At 44.7% G+C, this 20358-nt stretch overlaps 1 protein-coding gene across 1 annotated transcript in view; it reads right to left on the reverse strand.

Moving 5' to 3' along the window:
• Positions 1 to 20358, reverse strand: part of CNNM2 (cyclin and CBS domain divalent metal cation transport mediator 2) — a 360906-nt gene that overhangs the window by 60629 nt on the left and 279919 nt on the right. Inside the window, exons 4-5 of the mRNA XM_030204726.1 lie at positions 19779 to 19948; positions 12161 to 12254 (exon numbers count right to left, since the gene is read on the reverse strand). Coding sequence (XP_030060586.1) covers positions 12161 to 12254; positions 19779 to 19948 — 264 coding nt within the window. The remainder of the gene's footprint in view (positions 1 to 12160; positions 12255 to 19778; positions 19949 to 20358) is intronic.

Genomic DNA, 20358 nt, shown 5'->3' on the forward strand with positions numbered 1-20358 from the left:
AATAAAACAGTAGAACAGTTGAATGTTGGCATCAGTTGTTCAGATTCATAGGGTGGGGGTGGTTTGGGTAGGGGTAGGACAGTTTACCTTAAAATTAAAACCATACCTTCACTTTTTAGAGCTCTTTCTAAGTTTACTCCTTAGCTGTAAACAGTAAGGGCAAGTGGTGCCTGAACACCATGTACACTACTACTACTACTTAGCATTTCTATAGCGCTGCCAGGGTTACGCAGCGCTGTACAAGTTTAAACACGGGGAGGGACAGTCCCTGCTCAAGAGAGCTTACAATCTAACGGTAACAGACTACGTAGGTCAGTGTAGGTAACAGGAATGGGGAAGGTGGTTAGGCGCCAAAAGCAAGGGAGAAGAGATGGGCCTTGAGTAAGGACTTGAAAATGGGCAGGGAGGGCGCATGGCGTATGGGCTCGGGAAGTCTGTTCCAGGCATAAGGTGCTGCGAGGCAGAAGGGGCGGAGTCTGGAGTTAGCGGTGGTGGAGAAGGGTACAGATAGGAGTGATTTGTCCTGAGAGTGGAGGTTACGGGTGGGAACATACGGGGAGAGGAGGGTAGAGAGGTAATGAGGGGCAGCAGATTGAGTGCACTTGAAGGTCAATAGGAGAAGCTTGAACTGTATACGGTAGATAAACACAAATTTATAGAACCGGCATACCTAAATGTGTAAATAATATCACTAATTTGCATGAGTGTATGTACATGCTGGACACTATTCTATAAATAGTGCACCTTTAACAGCTTAGGTGCGTCCTGATGCCTTTATATAATTGGTGCTAAGCATGCCCCCTTGTGGCGTCTAAAATTAAGAGCCACTTTACAGCAGTGGCGTAGCCAAGGGTGGGCCCGGGTGGTTTGGGTTCAGGCCCATCCAGTAGCAGCACACCTATGATGCCCCACCAGCTGAAAACTCCCTCCTGCATACCTTGTAAATAGCAGATCTTCGCCTGCAGCAAGCAGCGACTGATACATACCGCTCACACCGGCCCCACAGCCTTCCCTCTGACGTATTCCTGCCTATGTGGAAATAGGAAATTGCATCAGTGGGAAGGCTGTGGGGCCAACATGAGCAGTGTTTATTAGTTGCTGCTCGCTGCCAGTGAAAATCTGCTATGTAAAACATATGCAGGAGAGGGGGGATGTTTGAGAGACCATATGGCATGCAGGTGAGAGAAGGAGAGACCAAATCACTTGAGGAATGGGGCAGGATTCTTCTGCCCACTCATCTTGGGCCCAGGCCCACCAAAAATTGGGTGTCTGCCTACGCCCCTGCTTTACAGAACTGCCACCGATATATCCATGCTTATACTTGCATGGGATATTATAAACATGGGATATTCTGGCAAGCATTCATGGAACAGTGCCTCCATTTCATTCAGTTCATGTCGGCAGGGCTCCCTTGGAAAAATCGCCTGCACCAGTCTGAGTGCAGAGTTTTACAAAATGTTACAAGAGCATGTTTCTTTGCCTTTAGCGACCTATACGACCAGGTTTGTAAGGCAGCTGCATTTCCACCACATGCCACTTGCTTCATCATAGTGGAGTCGTATCGCTCTATTTCTTTACTAAACTTTGAAATTAAGTTTATGGCCAAGATCCTTGCTACCAGGTTGGCAAGGTTACTGCCTGGGCTTATACACTGTAATTAAGTAGGCTTTGTGCAGTCTTAAGGGCACCGTCCACCCATGCCAGCGGGAAGTCACCAACCCAAGACGTACGGTTATCCTCCACGACCGGAAGGGCCTGAGACTTCTGTAAGTTCTACATAAAACCTGATAGCAGTCCAAAACTATGAATCAGAGTTAAAAAGCTTGCTATCGATCTTCTGGCAGCCTCCCAACACGATGTGCATGCTCCAGAATCAGCAGGCCCAGGTCTCTAAAGAGTAAAAGCTCTTTAATCAGCCAGTCCTCCAACAAAGCAGGCAGACCCGTGCTCCGGGAGGCCAACGATTCTTATATTGTTCTGGCGCAATCTGTTTTCAATGTCATCTAACTTGGCCTCATGCATGCAGCATGGTCTCTAGCCGCAAGCATAGGAGCCATTCTTGAGACGCTTATTTCCAATTCTTCCATTTCAGAGGCAAGAGAGTCCAGGAGAGATTGGTAACTTCCAACCTGTGAGGAAAGCTGGTCTAATTTAGGCTTCAATGCCCACCCCACTGCGGAGCTGATCAGCAATGAATGTGGCGGCAGAGGTAGGCACAGTATTCACCATCTTATCCTCCCTGCCCTTCCCCTTTTTGTGATTCATCTTTGCTTCTTTACCGGACATCTCGTTCCCAGATTTATTTATTTATTTGTCACATTTGTATCCCACATTTTCCCACCTATTTGCAGGCTCAATGTGGCTTACATAGTCATGTAGAGGCGATCACCAATACTGGTATGAACAAATACAGGGTGAGGTTATGGTAGAATAAAGTTCATGGGTGACAGACACATTGGGGAATCATAATTAAGCTATGTCCAGTACGAGCTTTGGTTTTGTTGAGTTGCAGGGTTAAGGCATTTAGGTTGGATCGTTAGGGTATGCCTTTTTGAAGAGGTTAGTTTTCAGTAGTTTCCGGAAGTTTAGGTGGTCATATGTTGTTTTCATGGCACTTGGTAGTGTGTTCCATAATTGTGTGCTACGAATCTGTCTATAAAGTCTCCGTATCTGGCCAATACTGCCCGATACTTTCTTTGTTGTCAAATCTCCCCAAAAATAAGAATTATAGAGTGAGGCTCCCTGAGCACAAGGCAGACACATCTGCTATGCTCAGTGCATCATGTGGTCTCCCCAGGGACAAAACACTTTTAAAAAATTGTTTTGTTTTTCATTTCTTTTTTAAATTTAGTTTGATGTTTTGGTTTGGTTTATTTTTGTTTTCATTTCAAAATAAATAAAAACGAAACAAACACTGAAATTTAAGAAATGTCTGTGCATACCCTTAGCACTTTCTTGGGCAATGCTAGAAGCTGAGAATATCACTACAGCCAGGTGAGGATCTGTGATTCTGTATACTACGACAGAGTTAGGATGTGAATATTAAACCACAAGTAAGTTCCTTGGAATCAAGAGCTCGGTCAGATACAAAGAGGCATATTTTCAAAGCACTTAGCCTTCCAAAGTTCCATAGGTTCCTATGGAACTTTGGAAGGCTAAGTGCTTTGAAAATATGCCTCATAGTAACATAGTAGATGACGGCAGAAAAAGACCTGCACGGTCCATCCAGTCTGCCCAACAAGATAAATTCATATGTGCTACTTTTTATTTGTACCTGTCCTCTTCAGGGCACAGACCGTATAAGTCTGGCCAGCACTATCCCCTCCTCCCTACCACCAGCCCTGCCTCCCACCACCAGCTCTGGCACAGATCATATAAGTCTGTCCAGCACTATCCCCGCCTCCCAACCACCAGCCTCGCCTCCCACCACCGGCTCTGGCACAGACCGTATAAGTCTGGCCAGCACTATCCCCGCCTCCCAACTACCAGTCCCGCCTCCCACCACCAGTTCTGGCACAGACTGTATAAGTCTGCCCAGCACTTTCTCCGCCTCCCAACCACCAGCCCCGCCTCCCACCACCGGCTCTGGCACAGACCGTATAAGTCTGCCCAGCACTATCCCCGCCTCCCAACCACCAGCCCCGCCTCCCACCACCGGCTCTGCCACCTAAACTCGGCTAAGCTCCCAAGGATACATTCCTTCTGAACAGGATTCCTTTATGTTTATCCCATGCACATGAACACATTAGCACAACGGGATATAGTTTAGGGAGAACATCTAGTTAACAGTATGGATGTTATAAATAGTACGGGATGAAGGGAGAGGAATAGCAAGCATTGGCAGGATATCACTGGGGAGAGAGGTGGCAACTGGAACATGCAGACCTCAGGAGATAAGAGAACAAATCCAGAGGCTGATGTACTTCACAAAAAATGGGCTTCCAGCAGAAAACAGTATAAAATGCACATAAATAACAAACTTTCACTGCTAGGCACCATTTCCCACACAAAGTACACCAGGGCTCGACAAACCCCAGGTCACCATGATGACTACAAATTTGTCTCTGACACCTTGGATTTTTATGTTTGTTTTTAAAAAGTTTTTTTGCTGGTTATTGCTGCCACCGCTGCTTCTACCAAAGTCACTAGAGCAGGAGCTTCCTTCTCTTTGCAAATCTGAGCCGCATGATACAGGAGGACCAGGGCCGTGCCAACACGGTAAGCGAGGTAAGCATGGCAGGAGGGCGCCATCCTCTGGGGGGGCACCCCGCCGCACCATACTTACCTCGCCCTCTTCTCCCCAGATCCTTTTCCTTTTTTTTTTTGTTTAAATTTACTTCTGTCCGGCGGCAGCATAGCGTTAGTGAGAAGGAGGCGGCGCTCCCCCGCCCCGACGTGTCAGTCTTCCCTTCGCTCAGTTCCGCCTTCTTCTGACATCAGAAATGACGTCAGAAGAAGGCGGGACACTGAGCGAAGGGAAGACTGACACGTCGGGGCGGGGGAGCGCCGCCTCCTTCTCACTAACGCTACGCTGCCACCAGAGGTAAATTTAAACAAAAAAAAAAAGGAAAAGGATCTGGGGAGAAGAGGGCGGGTAGTGTAGCGATCGTTTTCAGGGGTGGGGCAGGGCCAACTGCAGGGGGGTGCCGGAGACCCTAGGCACGGCCCTGAGGAGGACCTCTCCCGAGACCACCACAACAGTTCCTGCACACATGGCTCAGAAGCACGCAGAGCTGCCCGGTACATGGAGGAGGATGCTTAAGCTCTAGCGGCAGCTATGGACAGCAGGATAAATGATGGCAGCTCAGTGCTAGCAGAGGAGGAGGAGAAGAAGAGAGGTTGACTGCCTTGCTGCACTAGAGTTGGTGGCTGACTGGCTTGTTGGGGATACAGGCCCGGGGGTGGGAGGCTGACAGGCTTGCTGGATGGGAGGCTAGCTGAGGTGGGGGGGGTAGGGGCTAGGTGGTGACTGATTTAAGGGAGGAGAGAGATAGTGGGATAATAGGAGGAGACTGGTGGGGAGAAATGGGCTAAAAAAAAGAAAAACTGGGTGACGAAAGTAGGGAGAAGAGAAGAGTAAATTCGGTGACAACAAAGGGGAGCAAAGACAGAGAGTGCAGGCTGAGTGATGGCAGGACTGGGGGGGAGAGAGACAGAGACTGGATGGGGGCTTCTGGAGTATAATTCTGCCAGTGGCATTCAGGGCTGCATTAGGGGAATAATTTAATAAGGTTCCTTTTCCCTTTGGACAAGGGATGAGGTAACAGCTCTAAAGGAGATGGTTAGGGTGATGGACTTTGGTCCTGGGGAACTGAGTTCGATTCCCACTTCAGGCACAGGCAGCTCCTTGTCACTCTGGGCAAGTCACTTAACCCTCCATTGCACAGGTACAAAAAAGTACCTGTATATAATATGTAAGCCGCATTGAGCCTGCCATGAGTGGGAATGTGCGGGGTACAAATGTGACAAAAAATATATATCAGCGGAGATCTCCTCCCCATTCCTCACTTCGGTGGAGACAAAGCAGTAAGGGGTGGTGGTGGGGGAGGGGGCTGAGAGAGGTCTCAGCCACTAGCTCCTAAATTCAAAGGGGGTAATATTCAAACACTGACCACTACCGCTGAAATTATGCCCGGGTAGTAATATTCAATGCCGGGCCATGTCTGGATACTGGCATTAAATATCTCAGTATGTGTAGATAGCCAGTCAACTGGGTAAGAGAGTTTCTTGTCCAGTTAATTGGTGCTGAGTTGGGCTCTGAGGGAATATTCAGACTAAATTTAGTTGTTGGCAGTTACGCCAAGTTAAACTTGGTGTAAATGCCGACGCCTAAATTATGCACAGACTGGGTATATAATAACAAGCATAGATTTTAGGAACACCTATGACCCACCCCTCCATGCCCATGGCCACACCCCTTTTCAAATATGCGACTTAGAATTTACATGCATCATGTTACAGAATAGACAGTTCTGCGTGTAAATTCTAATTAATGCCAATTAGTGTCAATAACTGTTAATTATCGGTGCTGATTGGCTTGTTAAGTAATTAAGTTGTGTGCGCAAATCCAGAATACGACGGGATTTGCACGCGCAACTGAAATCACATTATATAGAATCCAGGGGTTTCCGGGTAAGCACTGCTAATTCTTCCCTCGGAGCCTACTCAGTGCCAATTAACTGGGCAAGAAGCTCTTTTACCCAGTTGACTGGCTTTGAATATCGACCCCAACAAAAAATTTCTTAAGGGCTGAAGTACACGTTTGCAAAATCACTTCACTTTGCAGAACCACTGAACACCTTTATACATCATCCACTATGCATGAAAGTTTATTTAGGTTTTAACCATACCTTGATTTACCACGGGAGTCATCATTCCTTATTGATTTTGATTTTGCCACGTTTAATTCCTCAATGTAACCCATAACCTGAATTGTAACAAATTGTATTTCCACCAATCATAATGTACTGTAAGTCACACTGAGCCCGCAAAAAGGTGGGAAAATGTGGGATACAAATGCAATAAAATAAATAAAAAAATAAATCATGGGCTTACAACCCAGTAAAGCCTTCCCAACCCTAAAGGTCCCACCCTCCCCTCCTGCAATTGTCCCCTCCCCCAACTTAACACCCACTCCCTTCAAGCCCCCCTCCCTGGGCCTACTATTTAGAAATCCTTGGTTTCTGGTGGGGCAGGCAGGAGCGGTTCTCAATTGATCCTACCTTTGCTGGCACCTTGTTCCAAAATGGCGCCAGTGATTCCTAGCAATAGTGTTGTCAGTGCAAACAAGCCCCGCCAACCAGGACCCTGAAGCAGCTGAGCGAAACGCTGGCCATCATAAGTACATAAGTATTGCCATACTGGGAAAGACCAAAGGTCCACTGAGCCCAGCATCCTGTTTCCAACAGTGGCCAATCCAGGTCACAGATACCCGGCAAGATCCCAAAAATGTACAAAACATTTTATACTGCTTATCCCAGAAACAGTGGATTTTCCCCAAGTCCATTTAATAACGGTCTATGGACCTTTCCTTTAGCAAGCCATCCAAACCTTTTTTTAAACTCCGCTAAGCTAACCGCCTTTACCACATTCTCTGGCAACGAATTCCAGAGTTTAATTACACATTGAGTGAAGAAACATTTTCTCCGATTCGTTTTAAATTTACTACATTGTAGCTTCATCGCATGCCCCCTAGTCCTAGTATTTTTGGAAAGCGTGAACAGACGCTTCACATCTACCCGTTCAACTCCACTCATTATTTTATAGACCTCTATCATATCTCCCCTCAGCCGCCTTTTCTCCAAGCTGAAGAGCCCTAGCTGCTGTAGCCTTTCCTCATAGGGAAGTCGTCCCATCCCCTTTATCATTTTCGTCGGCCTGGGAACGTGGAGAGAATTAATTGTTTCATTCCAGACTCCATAAGTGCCTTACAAGGATAAGCGCTCTTCTTCTTTATTAGTAGTAATGGATGTACTCTGATCATTGGAAATAGCTAAGCACAGTACATACGAGACTTTTTCTCAGACTGTTTTGATGTCATAACTATTATTAAAAAAGAGCAAAAAAGAGATAAACTGGGAAGGTTTTTTGCCGATGATGAAGAGAAGATTGTTTGATCTAATTTAGCTCTTTAAATCTATATGATTTTGTGCTCTTTGAGGCTTTTTCCTTTCTCTTGTAAATATCTAGGTAAAAATAGCATTTTCATGCTGTGGATCTTCTAGTGTTGTTTTATTCTAGCGACCCTGCCAAATACCTCCTGAATGATGTGAACTATAAGTCAGAAGTGGCTTAGACAGTGTCTGAATATGGCCCACTGTCTCCCTGACCTTATTTCTGAATAGATTTTTTCCCTTGCAGGGTACATCACTGAGCTTTTCCTGCGCAAGAAATCTGAACTCCAAAGCCAGCAGCCATGAGAATCTGTGGGCGCCAATACCCATGAGAGAAGCTTTTGATGCTGTCTTGAAAACACAGCAGCTGAATCTGATCATGTACTTCGCACTCCTATCCCTTGTTTACTAGTGACTTAAGGTCAACATGCTTCTATTGAGGAAGGAACTGACAAGAAATTATGTGAGAGATAAGCACAATATTCTGAAAAACTTGCCTCCTTAGAAGGTCCAGGGTAAAAATTGGTTCTCAACCACTTGGGTTTTTTTTTTTTTTTTTAGAACAGATCTGGCCATCGCGAATTGGTATGATAAGCTGTTATTTCTCAAATCTGGGAGTTTTCTGGACTCTGTATATAGACTCAGCCTTTCTATTTGTAGGTTATACAGAGAAGGGATCTTATTTGTGTATTTTAACAATGTTGTGAATGGGCATTGTCATGCCTTCCTGGAGGGGTTGGGGGGAATAGGGTGAGAAATTGTAGGACTTCTATCATTTCTGCTTTGGCCTCAACCTTTATCTCTAACTTAAACGGAGCGGTCTCTGGCAACTCCCTGAGAAACTGGCGAGAGGTCCTCCAGTGGAGATTTTCTCCTTTCTTTTGGAGTGGAGGAGTGGCCTAGTGGTTAGGGTGGTGGACTTTGGTCCTGGGGAACTGAGGAACTGAGTTCGATTCCCACTTCAGGCACAGGCAGCTCCTTGTGACTCTGGGCAAGTCACTTAACCCTCCATTGCACCATGTAAGCCTCATTGAGCCTGCCATGAGTGGGAAAGCGCGGGGTACAAATGTAACAAAAATAAAATAGATACTATTGGAGATTCTACATGGAATGTTGCTATTCCACTAGCAATTCCATGTAGAAGGCTGCGCAGGCTTCTGTTTCTGTGAGTCTGACATCCTGCATGACTCACAGAAGCAGAAGCCTGCGCGGCCACATTGGTGATCTGCAAGGGCCAACTTCTACATGGAATGTTGCTAGTGGAATAGCAACATTCCCTGTAGAATCTCAAATAGTAGCCACAGTGGAGGAGTGGCCTAGTGGTTAGGGTGGTGGACTTTGGTCCTGAGGAACTGAGTTTGATTCCCACTTCAGGCACAGGCAGCTCCTTGTGACTCTGGGCAAGTCACTTAACCCTCCATTGCCCCAGGTACAAATAAGTACCTGTATACAATATGTAAGCTGCATTGAGCCTGCCATGAGTAGGAAAGCACAGGGTACAAATGTTACAAAAATAAATAAATAAATAAAGTAGGGTAGATTATTCCTCAACATGTGGGAGGGGGGGGATGAGACTTGATATACCACTTTTCTGTGGGTTACAATCAAGGCGGTTTACGTATGAGAGGATGTGCTGAGGGGAAGAACACTTCTCTGGTAAGTATTATTACTTGCTGGGAAACTGCATTCAGACTTGGGAAAGGCAGGCTTGGGGTTAAATAGGTAATTCCAGCCTCTTTTTTAAAGTTACTTGTTTGCAAACACAGTTTAGAGAATAATTTAGCATTTAAAGTCTCTGTTAAGAGTTTCATTATAAAGGCTGTTTTAGAGTACAGTTTAGCATTTAAAATGATTGTTTTGGAGTTTACCATAACATCAGTTTAAAAGATCACCTAGCAGTTAAAACAAGCCTCTGTTTAGTGTTTAACATCAGTTTAGAGCACAGCTTAGCTAGAGAAAGTATCTTTTACAGAGAACGTTTTGCAAAGGGTCTTCCTATTAGAAGCTTAAAAAAAATAAAATAAAGATAAGTAAATAAATAAAACAACAAACCTGTGGCACGTTCAATCAGAAGACACTACAATAAGCTGAGATATTATTAGCACCTTGACACAGCAATTTTGGGCAAACCTCTGGCCACAATCTGTGTTTGTAACAGCTTAAGTTTGAATGTCTTTTTGATTTTGTCACTATATGTTTGGATAGATCCTTGAAAACTAGTTTGTTTAGAGTTTTAGCACATTTTTCCCAGGGTTTTTTTTTTATGCCAGTGACGTAAGAGCACCCTAAGTAATCCTACCATAATTTTCTTCTGTTACACGGAAGTGGAGAATAGGGTTCTGAGGCTTTTTGCCCTTGAGGATTTTTTTGTACTCACAATATGGGATATTTAAATACTGCCCGCTACTTTTATTTTGAAAAGAGTTTTTTTTATGCAGAATTGTATATTGTTTGTTGCCTGTCAATTAAACCGTAGTGACTGATTAAAAAGAAAAGTTGAAAGAGCTTTTTTGGTAAACTAAGGGGTCCTTTTACTAAGACATACTAGCGTTTTTAGCGAGCGCTAAAAATAGGTGCGCACTAAACGCTAGAAACGCCAATCAGGTGAATTTTCGAAAGAGAAGGACGCCCATCTTCTGACACAAATTGGGAGATGGGAGTCCTTCACCCAGGGTCGCCCAAATCGGCATAATGGAAAGCCAATTTTGAGCGTCCTCAACTGCTTTCCATCGCGGGGATGACCAAAATTTACGGGGGTGTGTTGGCACCGTACCGAAGGCAGGACTGGGGCATGACTTAGAGATGGGCGTCCTTGGCCGATAATGGAAAAAAGAAGGGTGTCCCTGACGAGCATTTGGACGACTTTACTTGGTCCATTTGTTTTCACAACCAAGCATCACAAAGGTACCAGAACTGACCAGATGATCACCGGAGGGAATCAGGGATGACCTCCCCTTACTCCCCCAGTGGTCACCAACCCCATCCCACCCTAAAAAAAAAAAAATGTAAACATTTTTTGCCAGCTTCTATGCCAGCCTCAAATGTCATACCCAGCTCCATGACAGCAGTATGCAGGCCCCTGGAGCAGTTTCTAGTGGGTGCAGTGCACTTCAGGCAGGGAGACCCAGGCCCATCCCCGCCTACCTGTTACATTTATGGTGGTAAATGTTGAGCCCTCCAAACCTCTCCCAAAACCCACTGTACCCACATGTAGGTGCCCCCTTCACCCCTTAGGGCTATGGTAGTGGTGTACAGTTGTGGGGAGTGGGGGGGGGGGGGGGGGGGTTGGGGTGCTCAGCACCGAAGGAAAGGGAGCTATGCACCTGGAAGCAATTTGTGAAGTCCACTGCAGTGCCCCCTAGGGTGTCCGGTTGGTGTCCTGGCATATGAGGGGGACCAGCGCACTAGGAATGCTGGCTCCTCCCATGACCAAATAGCTTGGATTTGGTCGTTTTTGAGATGGGCGTCCTTGGTTTCCATTATTGCCGAAAACCGGGGACGACCATCTCAAAAAATGACCTAAGGATGACTATCTCTAAGGTCGACCTAAATTTCATGATTTGGGCGTCCCCGACCGTATTATTGAAACGGAAGATGGACGCCCATCTTGTTTCGATAATACAGGTTGCCCCGCCCCTTTACAGGGCCGTCCTGCGAGGACGCCCTCATGACAACTTGGGCGCCCCGTTCGATTATGCCTCTCCACGTATTCCTATGGGCGTCTCTAGCGTTTAGAGCACACACTAAAAACGTTTGCACATCTTAGTAAAAGGACCCCTAATTGCAGTGTGAATCATTAAAGAATTGTTAGTAGACATTGCTTTAGAAGCACAGATGCATAAGTAAACCAGAGCCCTATTGTTCTCAGTCCTGAAGAGGTGCTGAGACCTGTTGAGGGGAAGGAAATTTCACTGGTGAATGTATAATGTGAATGTACAGCTATCAGCCACCAAAACAAAAACAGGTCCAATGGACTTTAAGGATAGACTAGAAATGAGGTGGCCTTGCACAATCGTACAGATAAGGGAACCCTATAAGGTGTGGCTCATTAGTACAAGAAGCTCTGGGAGCACTGAGAGTTTTGTTTACTTTTTTCCAGCTCAGGCTCTATCATCCCACTTGTGAGGACTAAATATTTTGTTCGTCCTCAGAGAAAAATTAACTACACTTCTTGGAGGTGGCAGTGGCAGGCTCTTAAAGGAAGAGGGGAGCTTACCAAGGGTTGCACCTATTTACATGTGAGTCCTGGACTAGGGCTTCTGACATGGTGCCAATATTCTCATTAAGAACCTGCTGCTACCACATGAAAAAGGAAGCTTTTTAATATATATATATATATATTGCTTCCAGCTGTAGGGCATGCAAAGTTCCATAATGTAGCAATGCAAGTAATATTTCTTCTGAAAAGCATCAAAAGATTCATGTGAGTCAGGACCTCATTTTCAACTGTAGCAAAATTTCATGCAAACAGCCATTAATCCATAGAAAACTTTATGGGTTAGTACTTCAGCCTCCTACTGATTTAAAAACAGAATCGCAAAGCATACCTGGAGAAGTTGTCAATGCCATCACCCCATAATATGAAAAAGCACCAGCTTCAAATTTCATTCCTTCTTTCCCAGCCTCAACTTCTACTTTTCCCTGCAGAGAAAAACACAAAGCACTTCAGCCTGGTGCATACAGAATTATATAGCCGAGTTTGGATTAGGCATAGAGTACAGCAGGGTGCCTTTCAGGCATATTTTCAAAGCACTTAGCCTTCCAAAGTTCCATAGAAACCTATGGAACTTTGGAAAGCTAAGTGCTTTGAAAATACACCTCACAGCCTCTCCTACCTTTCTCCTTCCCACAGAAAGAAGGAGAACGGCACTTCTTATTCGCATTTGAAACCTCCTCTGTGCACTTCACTGTAAGTCTGAACTATGCATAGCCTGGTGGCCTCACATTATTCCTCAGTATTGCATGTACAGACTGCAGACTGAAGCTGACAGAGGAGGCAGTAGACATTAGTGCGGATGTACTGACCTCTTCGATCTGTAACTGCATAGTAAAGTACTTTTCCGTGTGGTAACTGTATGGGATGATGCTGAAAATGCCCTCAATTAGTTACCATGCAGGCTTTGTATTCACCATGTGGTCAGACAGCAAGGGGCAAGAGGCCCCTCAGAGGTGGCCCTCTGACCCATGATCCGATGCCAGGGATACCTCATCCAGCAACCTGTGGCTCTCCAAATGTACCATTTTTGTCAACTGATCTGCAGAAGTCCCCAGAGGGGCAAAGGAGCCTGGGAGGCCAGTGGTCTCTTCAACAAATAAGCTTGGTGCATTCAAATGAACAAGCTCTGGGAAGAACATGGTTTCAGCTGCCACCACAGAAAAATCATCGAAACTGGCACCGCTAAGAGGTTGTGGAGCCACCATGGGAGAAAACTGGTCAACCAGAGAGGAAACCGCACACAGCCTGACAGACAGAGTGTGTTGGTGCCTCAAAGATGGCAGCTGCCAATGTGCGGACGAGGGGAGAACCAAGGAGTCTGCCAAAACATCCCCACTGAGCCTGCTGACGTTCCCAGGGTGGCTGGTGCAAAACTTCGTCCTGATGCTGCTCTCCAATTCCCAATTAACTTTTTCAGCGGGAGCGGCTTTAAGAGCAGAGCACAGAAGTATAGACAGTTACTCACGCTTAGAGGAGTCAGTCGACCCGATGTTAGCAGAGGCAGAGCAATGAAAGGAAAATCAACCCCAACTGCTAAACAGCACTGGTGTCAGGCTTTTTTTTTTTTTGTAGAGAAGGAGATGATCTCTATTTTTTCAATCGAAAGCTGCTAAGTACAGGAACAGCAGAGAGGGGAAAGGAGCGTGGGAGGGACCTGGCACCACCAGGTGTACCCCAAAGCCCACCAAGCACTCTCTACTCCAACAATCAACTGAACCTGTTGGATAAGTCAAGAGCCAATATCAACCAAGAGCTGCTCAGGTTATGTCCATCCACCTGCTAGATAGAGAGAATACTTAAAGCGAGGCTGCTGCTGCACAGGGTCTTATGTGGTAGAGCTCTGGTGTTCTCTCCGTGTCCACCTGCAGGTAGTTGGGCATAATCCGCAAGTCTTTGGATTGATCTGTGGGATGACATGGAAAGTACTTTTTTTTTTTTTTTGGTGTGACTAGGAGCTCAGGCCTAAGGGGCCTTGAGCCGTAATAAAGAAAGGAAACTTAAAAGAGAAGGGGAAATGGGACTTGATATACCGCCTTTCTGAGGTTTTTGCAAGTACATTCAAAGCGGTTTACATATATTCAGGTGCTTATTTTGTACCAGGGGCAATGGAGGGTTAAGTGACTTGCCCAGAGTCACAAGGAGCTGCAGTGGAAATCGAATTCAGTTCCCCAGGATCAAAGTCCACTGCACTAACCACTAGGCTACTCCTCTGCGAAACATTAAAAACAAGAAGAAAAAAAGGGATTTAAAAAATACATTTAAAAAGAAAGGTTCTGCTACTCACGGCAAAGTGCAGAAAGGCAGGAATAAGGCAAAAGGAAAACGCAAGTCAGAGACGTAAAGAAAATGCATCTGAACAACTTTGTGGAAAACAAAACTGAGCGTCTCATGCAACTAGGGAAGGCGGGAAGACACATGTGCATGAATGGTTGGGACTGCCAAAGGCTTCGGGAAAGTTTGTAACGCTGAGTAGCGTTTGTCCTAGGGCCCCATCAGTGATATCACTCATCTGTGGTAATCTTCTGTCCTGCTTGTCCTCGGAGAATCCACATACTTATTCTGTTAGTAAAACTCCACTCACAGAAAAAAAGCTGTTATAAGTGGGTAAATCTCTCTTATCTGCACCCTTCTCCTCCACTGCTAACTCCAGACTCTGTTCCTTTTATCTTGCTGCACCATATGCCTGGAATAGACTTCCTGAGCCGATACGTCAAGCTCCATCTCTGACTGTCTTCAAATCTAAGCTAAAAGCCCACCTTTTTGATGCTGCTTTTAACTCCTAACCCTTATTCACTTGTTCAGAACCCTTATTTTATCATCCACACTTTAATATTCCCTTATCTCTTGTTTGTCCTGTTTGTCTGTCCTAATTAGATTGTAAGCTCTGTCGAGCAGGGACTGTCTCTTGATGTTCAAGTGTACAGCGCTGCGTACGTCTAGTAGCGCTATAGAAATGATAAGCAGTAGTAGTAATTTTGTACCCTTGGCAAAATCCAAAGCAAAAGTATGTACTGTGTGTACTTTGATTTTAGAAATGGAGCAAAGCTCACAGGTAAAAATTACATCTTTGCCACAAAGTGAACAAATTGAAACATGTACCCCATACCATAAAGTAATATTCAGGATATAAATAAAGACGTCTCCTTAAATTTTTTTATACTTCCACAGGAACCACCAATATAAATAAAACCCTGAAAGAATTAAAAGACCACAACAGTTGCCTAAAAGGATGCTTTAAAACAACTCTGTTGCGATTCTGGGGCAGACTCAAGGAATTCCCAGGCAGCATTGTTCTGTGGGAAACTCATCCATTCCTGCTTTTCCTCAGCAGTCAAGAATTTGCTTTGTATTGCCACGGTCCACAAATAACACTTCCTGAACTTATAAAACTGCTGACATGCATGCCTAGCCCCTGAAAACCATGTACTGTTTGATACAGAAAGAGAAGGACAGAATGCGTTCTGCACTCAAAGAGGGTAATTCTGCAACACAGGCAATAACATTTACTTGCAAATAATGCATATCAGTGATTAGAATAATGGCATATATGTATGTATGTGTGCACATACAGATGTAAATTTTAAAAGTCTGCTATTCAGTAAATACACGATTAATACACATAGGTGGGGCATGGATGGGATTCCCACTTACCCATATAACTTATGGAACATTGTAAGTTATGTGCATATCTCCAACACTTAAGTGCGAACACTTAACACCAGTTCTACAGCTAACAAATATGCTGATGCCTAACTGTGACACAGATGTTTTCGCAGTTACTCTGGTATTCCATAAAGGAAAGTAGGCATCTAAGTTCCTTTATAGAATACATTCCTACTAGGCGCCCTGTTACAGAATTGCCCTCAAGGGCAAAGCTTATTCTATAACGGACAGGTAGGCACCCACTTTCCTTTACAGAATACTAGTGTAACAGATTAGCAGGGTATTTCTATAAATGGATGTGTGCACTTAGGAGCATCTTGTTCATGTAAGTGGTGCCTCTTTTGGTACTTACATGCACTACACGCTATTCTATAAGGTAGCATGTAATAAAGAGGATGAAAGAGTATATTACAACAAAAACTTCTCTCATGCAACGGGCAAAGTACTATTTCAGCACTATATTCCAATGGAGTACAAAAAAGTAAGAAAGGGAAAAAGCCTCAGCACCCACACCGCCACCCGATAAATACTTGCTGGATAGAAAGGACGTTTTTGAAAATGAGGTCCTGACTCGCATGAATCTTTTGATGGTTTTCAGAAGAAATTTACTTGCATTGCTACATTTTGGAACTTTGCATGCCCTACAGCTGGAAACATGCAAGGAAATTAAAAAAAACATGCTAAAGATGTAAAGAGAAGTGACAAGCCCTTTTTCAGATATATTGGAGAAAGGAGAAAAGATAGGAATGGAATTGCGAGACTGAAAGGTAATGAGAATGGCTATGTGGAGAGTGATGAAGTTAAAGTGAACGTGCTAAACAATTATTTCTCTTCGGAGTTCGCAGAGGAAAATTCTGGGAAGGACCGCGGTTGGCTGCCGAGGGAATGTCTGGGAATGGCGTGGATACTGCGCTGTTTATGGAAGAGTTTATAAACATCTGGAGAATTTGAAGGTGGACAAAGCTTTGGGGCCAGATGAGATACATCCCAGGATACTGAAGGATCTAAGGAGGTCCTGGCGGGACCTCTTAAAGATTTATTTAATAGATCTTTAGAGACGGGAGAGGATTCGCGAGATTGGAGACGAGCGGATGTGGTCCCTCTTCACAAAAGTGGAGACAGGGAAGAAGTGGGAAACTACAGACCAGTAAGTCTCACGTCGGTGGTAGAAAAAATAATGGAGTCGCTGCTGAAAGAAAGGATAGTTAACTCTCTAGAAGCCGACGGCAACATGGCTTTACCAAAGGAAAATCCTGCCAAATGAATGTTATTGACTTCTTTGACTGGGTGACCAAAGAACTGGATGAGGATCTACTTGGACTTCAGCAAAGCATTTGATACGGTCCCCCACAGAAGACGCTGAAAGGGTTGAACTTAGGACCGAAAGTGGTGAACTCAATAAGAAACTGGTTGATCGACAGGTGGCAAAGGGTGGTGGTAAATGGAATCTGCTCAGAGGAAAGGAAGGTGACCAGTGGAGTTGCTCAGGGGTCGGTGCTGGGGCCTATTCTGTTTAATATTTTTGTGGGAGATATTGCTAAAGGGTTGGAGGAAAGGTGTGCTTTTTTTGCAGAAGACACGAAAATAGCTGATAGAGTGGATAACCTGGAGGGAGTAGAAACGATGAGAAGGGATCTCCGAATGTTAGAAGAATGGTCGAGGGTCTGGCAGTTAAAATTTAATACAAACTACTACTTGGTTAAACAAAATACAAATATCCTATTCAAAAAATATTTTTGATAATATTTTTTAATGTGTTTAAATGTGTTTTAAATGTGCTCAGTCCGTACCCATTCCAACCATTATATCCCCAAGAGGATATAGGATATTTGTATTTTGTTTATCCAAGTAGTAGTTTGTAGTAAATTGTTGACTTGGTTATTTCTTGTTTGTTCTTCCACTTACATTAATATATAGTTAAAATTTAATGCCAAGAAGTGTAGAGTGATGCACTTGGGGTGCAGAAACCTGAAAGAGAGATACTGGATAGGAGGGGAAAGATTAGTAAGCTCGACTCAGGCTTGGGGTGTTGGTGTCTGTGGATCTAAAGGTGAAGAAACAATGCGACAAGGCGACGGCCGTGGCCAGAAGGATGCTAGGCTGCATAGAGGGTTATAATTAAGCTTGTTACCTATCTCCTACCGCTCCCATTTTCCATGAAAGAAAACAAAGACTAAAGTTCATCAGTACTTCTAATACTCAGGGCCTGATACTCGGCATCTGCTAACTGGAAAACTTACAGACCACCTCGGTGTTATCCGGACAGTGCTGGGGCAGAACCACAAATTATCTGGATAGCAGTGATATTCAGCTTTACTGCTGTCCTAAGTTACCCGGATAGCAATGCTGAACATTGCCAGTATCTGGACAGCTCATTAGTTTCCACTGGACTATCACTGACCAACAGAAGCGTAGCCAGGTTGAGGGCACGGGGGGAGCGGAGAGTGGACTATCAACGGCACTGGTGCTTAACTTAAACGTGAAAGATTGCATCAAAATAGGTGCTGGGGCCATTGGAAGTCTGTTTGGGGGAGCGGCCACTCTCCTGGTGACCCACCTAGCTACACCTCTGCTGACCAACAGGTCTAATTACATCCAAAATGCTTTAATCATTGCACACATAGCTGACAATCTTTTTCTAAAAACATTTTTTATATATAATTCTGCCACTTACTTAAATTAATACTGGGCCTTGGGTCTGTGTATTACTCTGTGGGTTTTCATCTTTGTACATTGAAGTGAATTTTTTCCAGAGAAATTTGATATAATATTCTTCCTTTGAATGCTGGAGTATATGGACAGGGGCAGCATTCAATATTAGCGCTATCTGGACAGCAGTGGCACTTAATTGACATTTACCCATTTTGTTTCTTTTGATACTGAAACATTGGATCAGTCAAATGAGAAAATAAAAACCCAACCTACTTCATGGGTGCCTGGGAAATAGTTTCATTGTTTGATTGCCTCTACCAGCCATATCCATTTGAATTCTTCTGAAGTAGACGTGGAGGGGCATAATCGAATGGGGCGCCCAAGTTTTCCTGAGGACGTTCTGGCGAAGGGGCGGGGAAACCCGTATTATCGAAACAAGATGGGTGTCCATCTTTCGTTTCGATAATACGGTCGGGGACGCCCAAATCTCAACATTTAGGTCGACTTTAGAGATGGTCATCCTTAGAGATGGTTGTCCCCGATTTTTGGCGATAATGGAAACTGAGGACGCCCATCTCAGAAATGACCAAATCCAAGCCCTTTGGTCGTGGAAGGAGCCAGCATTGTTAGTGCACTGGTCCCCTTCACATACCAGGACACCAACCGGGCACCCTAGGGGGCACTGCAGTGGACTTCACAAATTACTCCCAGGTGCATAGCTCTCTCACCTTGGGTGCTGAGCCCCCCAAAACCCACTCCCCACAACTGTACAACACTACCATAGCCCTAAGGGGTGAAGGGGGGCATCTACATGTGGGTACAGTGGGTTTGTGGTGGGTTTTGAAGGGCTCACATTTACCACCACAAGTGTAACAGGTAGGGGGGGGATGGGCCTGGGTCCGCCTGCCTGAAGTGCACTGCACCCACTAAAACTGCTCCAGGGACCTGCATACTGCTGTCAGGGAGCTGGGTATGATATTTGAGGCTGGCATAGAGACTGCAAAAAATATTTTTTAAGTTTTTTTAGGGTGGGAGGGGTTAGTGACCACTGGGGGAATAAGGGGAGGTCATCCCATATTTCCTCCGGTGGTCATCTGGTCAGTTCGGGCACCTTTTTGAGGCTTGGTCGCAAGAAAAAATAGACCAAGTAAAGTCGGCCAAGTGCTCGTCAGGGACGCCCTTCTTTTTTCCATTATCGGCCGAGGACGCTCATGCGTTAAGCACGCCCCAGTCCCGCCTTCGCTATGCTTCCGACACGTCCTCGGGAACTTTGGTCGTCCCCGCGACGGAAAGCAGTTGAGGACGCCCAAAATCGGCTTTCGATTATGCCGATTTGGGCGACCCTGGGAGAAGGACGCCTATCTCCCGATTTGTGTCGAAAGATGGGAGCCCTTCTCTTTCGAAAATAAGCCTGAAAGCGAGCACTTGGGTATAAATAATACCTATTCATTCTGTCTTTAAAGAACTGTAGAGCGAAGCTCTTTAGAAGAATTTAATTATTGTAATTTTCACAGACTTTTAACCAGCATTTGTCACTTTGTCAGGAAGAGTTTAACATTGATAGTAAAGATTTAATAGTCAATTAAAAATGAGAGTGCAAGAAAGAGAATAAATCTATTAATAAGCATTCAGACCTGTAAAATGAGAACAAAGTAGTCAATTGGCTTATTTCGCTGGTAGAGGTAGTTTTCTGGGGCTTTCTTGTTCTTATCATCATACTTTAGTTCTTGGATAACATTAGGATGTTTCAGAAGCCTTAGAAGGATCTTTTCTGACATCTGGGATGGGCTAAACGCTTCTACTTCTACAAGACAAATACAAGGTAGTATTATATTTAGAACGGAGAAAATTGCATTCTTATTTTTTAAATAAAGTTTCTGACTAAAATTAGGCTTGTAACTTGATACTGTGTGGCACCCAGACACACCAAAAACCCTTAGATAGGAGAATAATAAGCAAAAAAACCACAAATAACTTGCACCTAAAACTACTACTACTACTACTATTTGACATTTATAGAGCGCTACTAGGGTTACGCAGCGCTGTACAATAAACAAAGAATGACGGTCCCTGCTCAAAGGAGCTTGCAATCTAGAGGACAAGACGGACAAGGAGAGCAGACAAGCAATAATTGGAGTAGACAATCAATAGTTGGAACAGTCTAGGTTACTAGGTACAATGTTAGGTTCTGAAAGCGACATTGAAGAGGTGGGT

The sequence above is a fragment of the Microcaecilia unicolor genome, chromosome 5 (genome assembly GCF_901765095.1).
Source record: "Microcaecilia unicolor chromosome 5, aMicUni1.1, whole genome shotgun sequence".
In the NCBI taxonomy this organism is placed as follows: domain Eukaryota; kingdom Metazoa; phylum Chordata; class Amphibia; order Gymnophiona; family Siphonopidae; genus Microcaecilia; species Microcaecilia unicolor.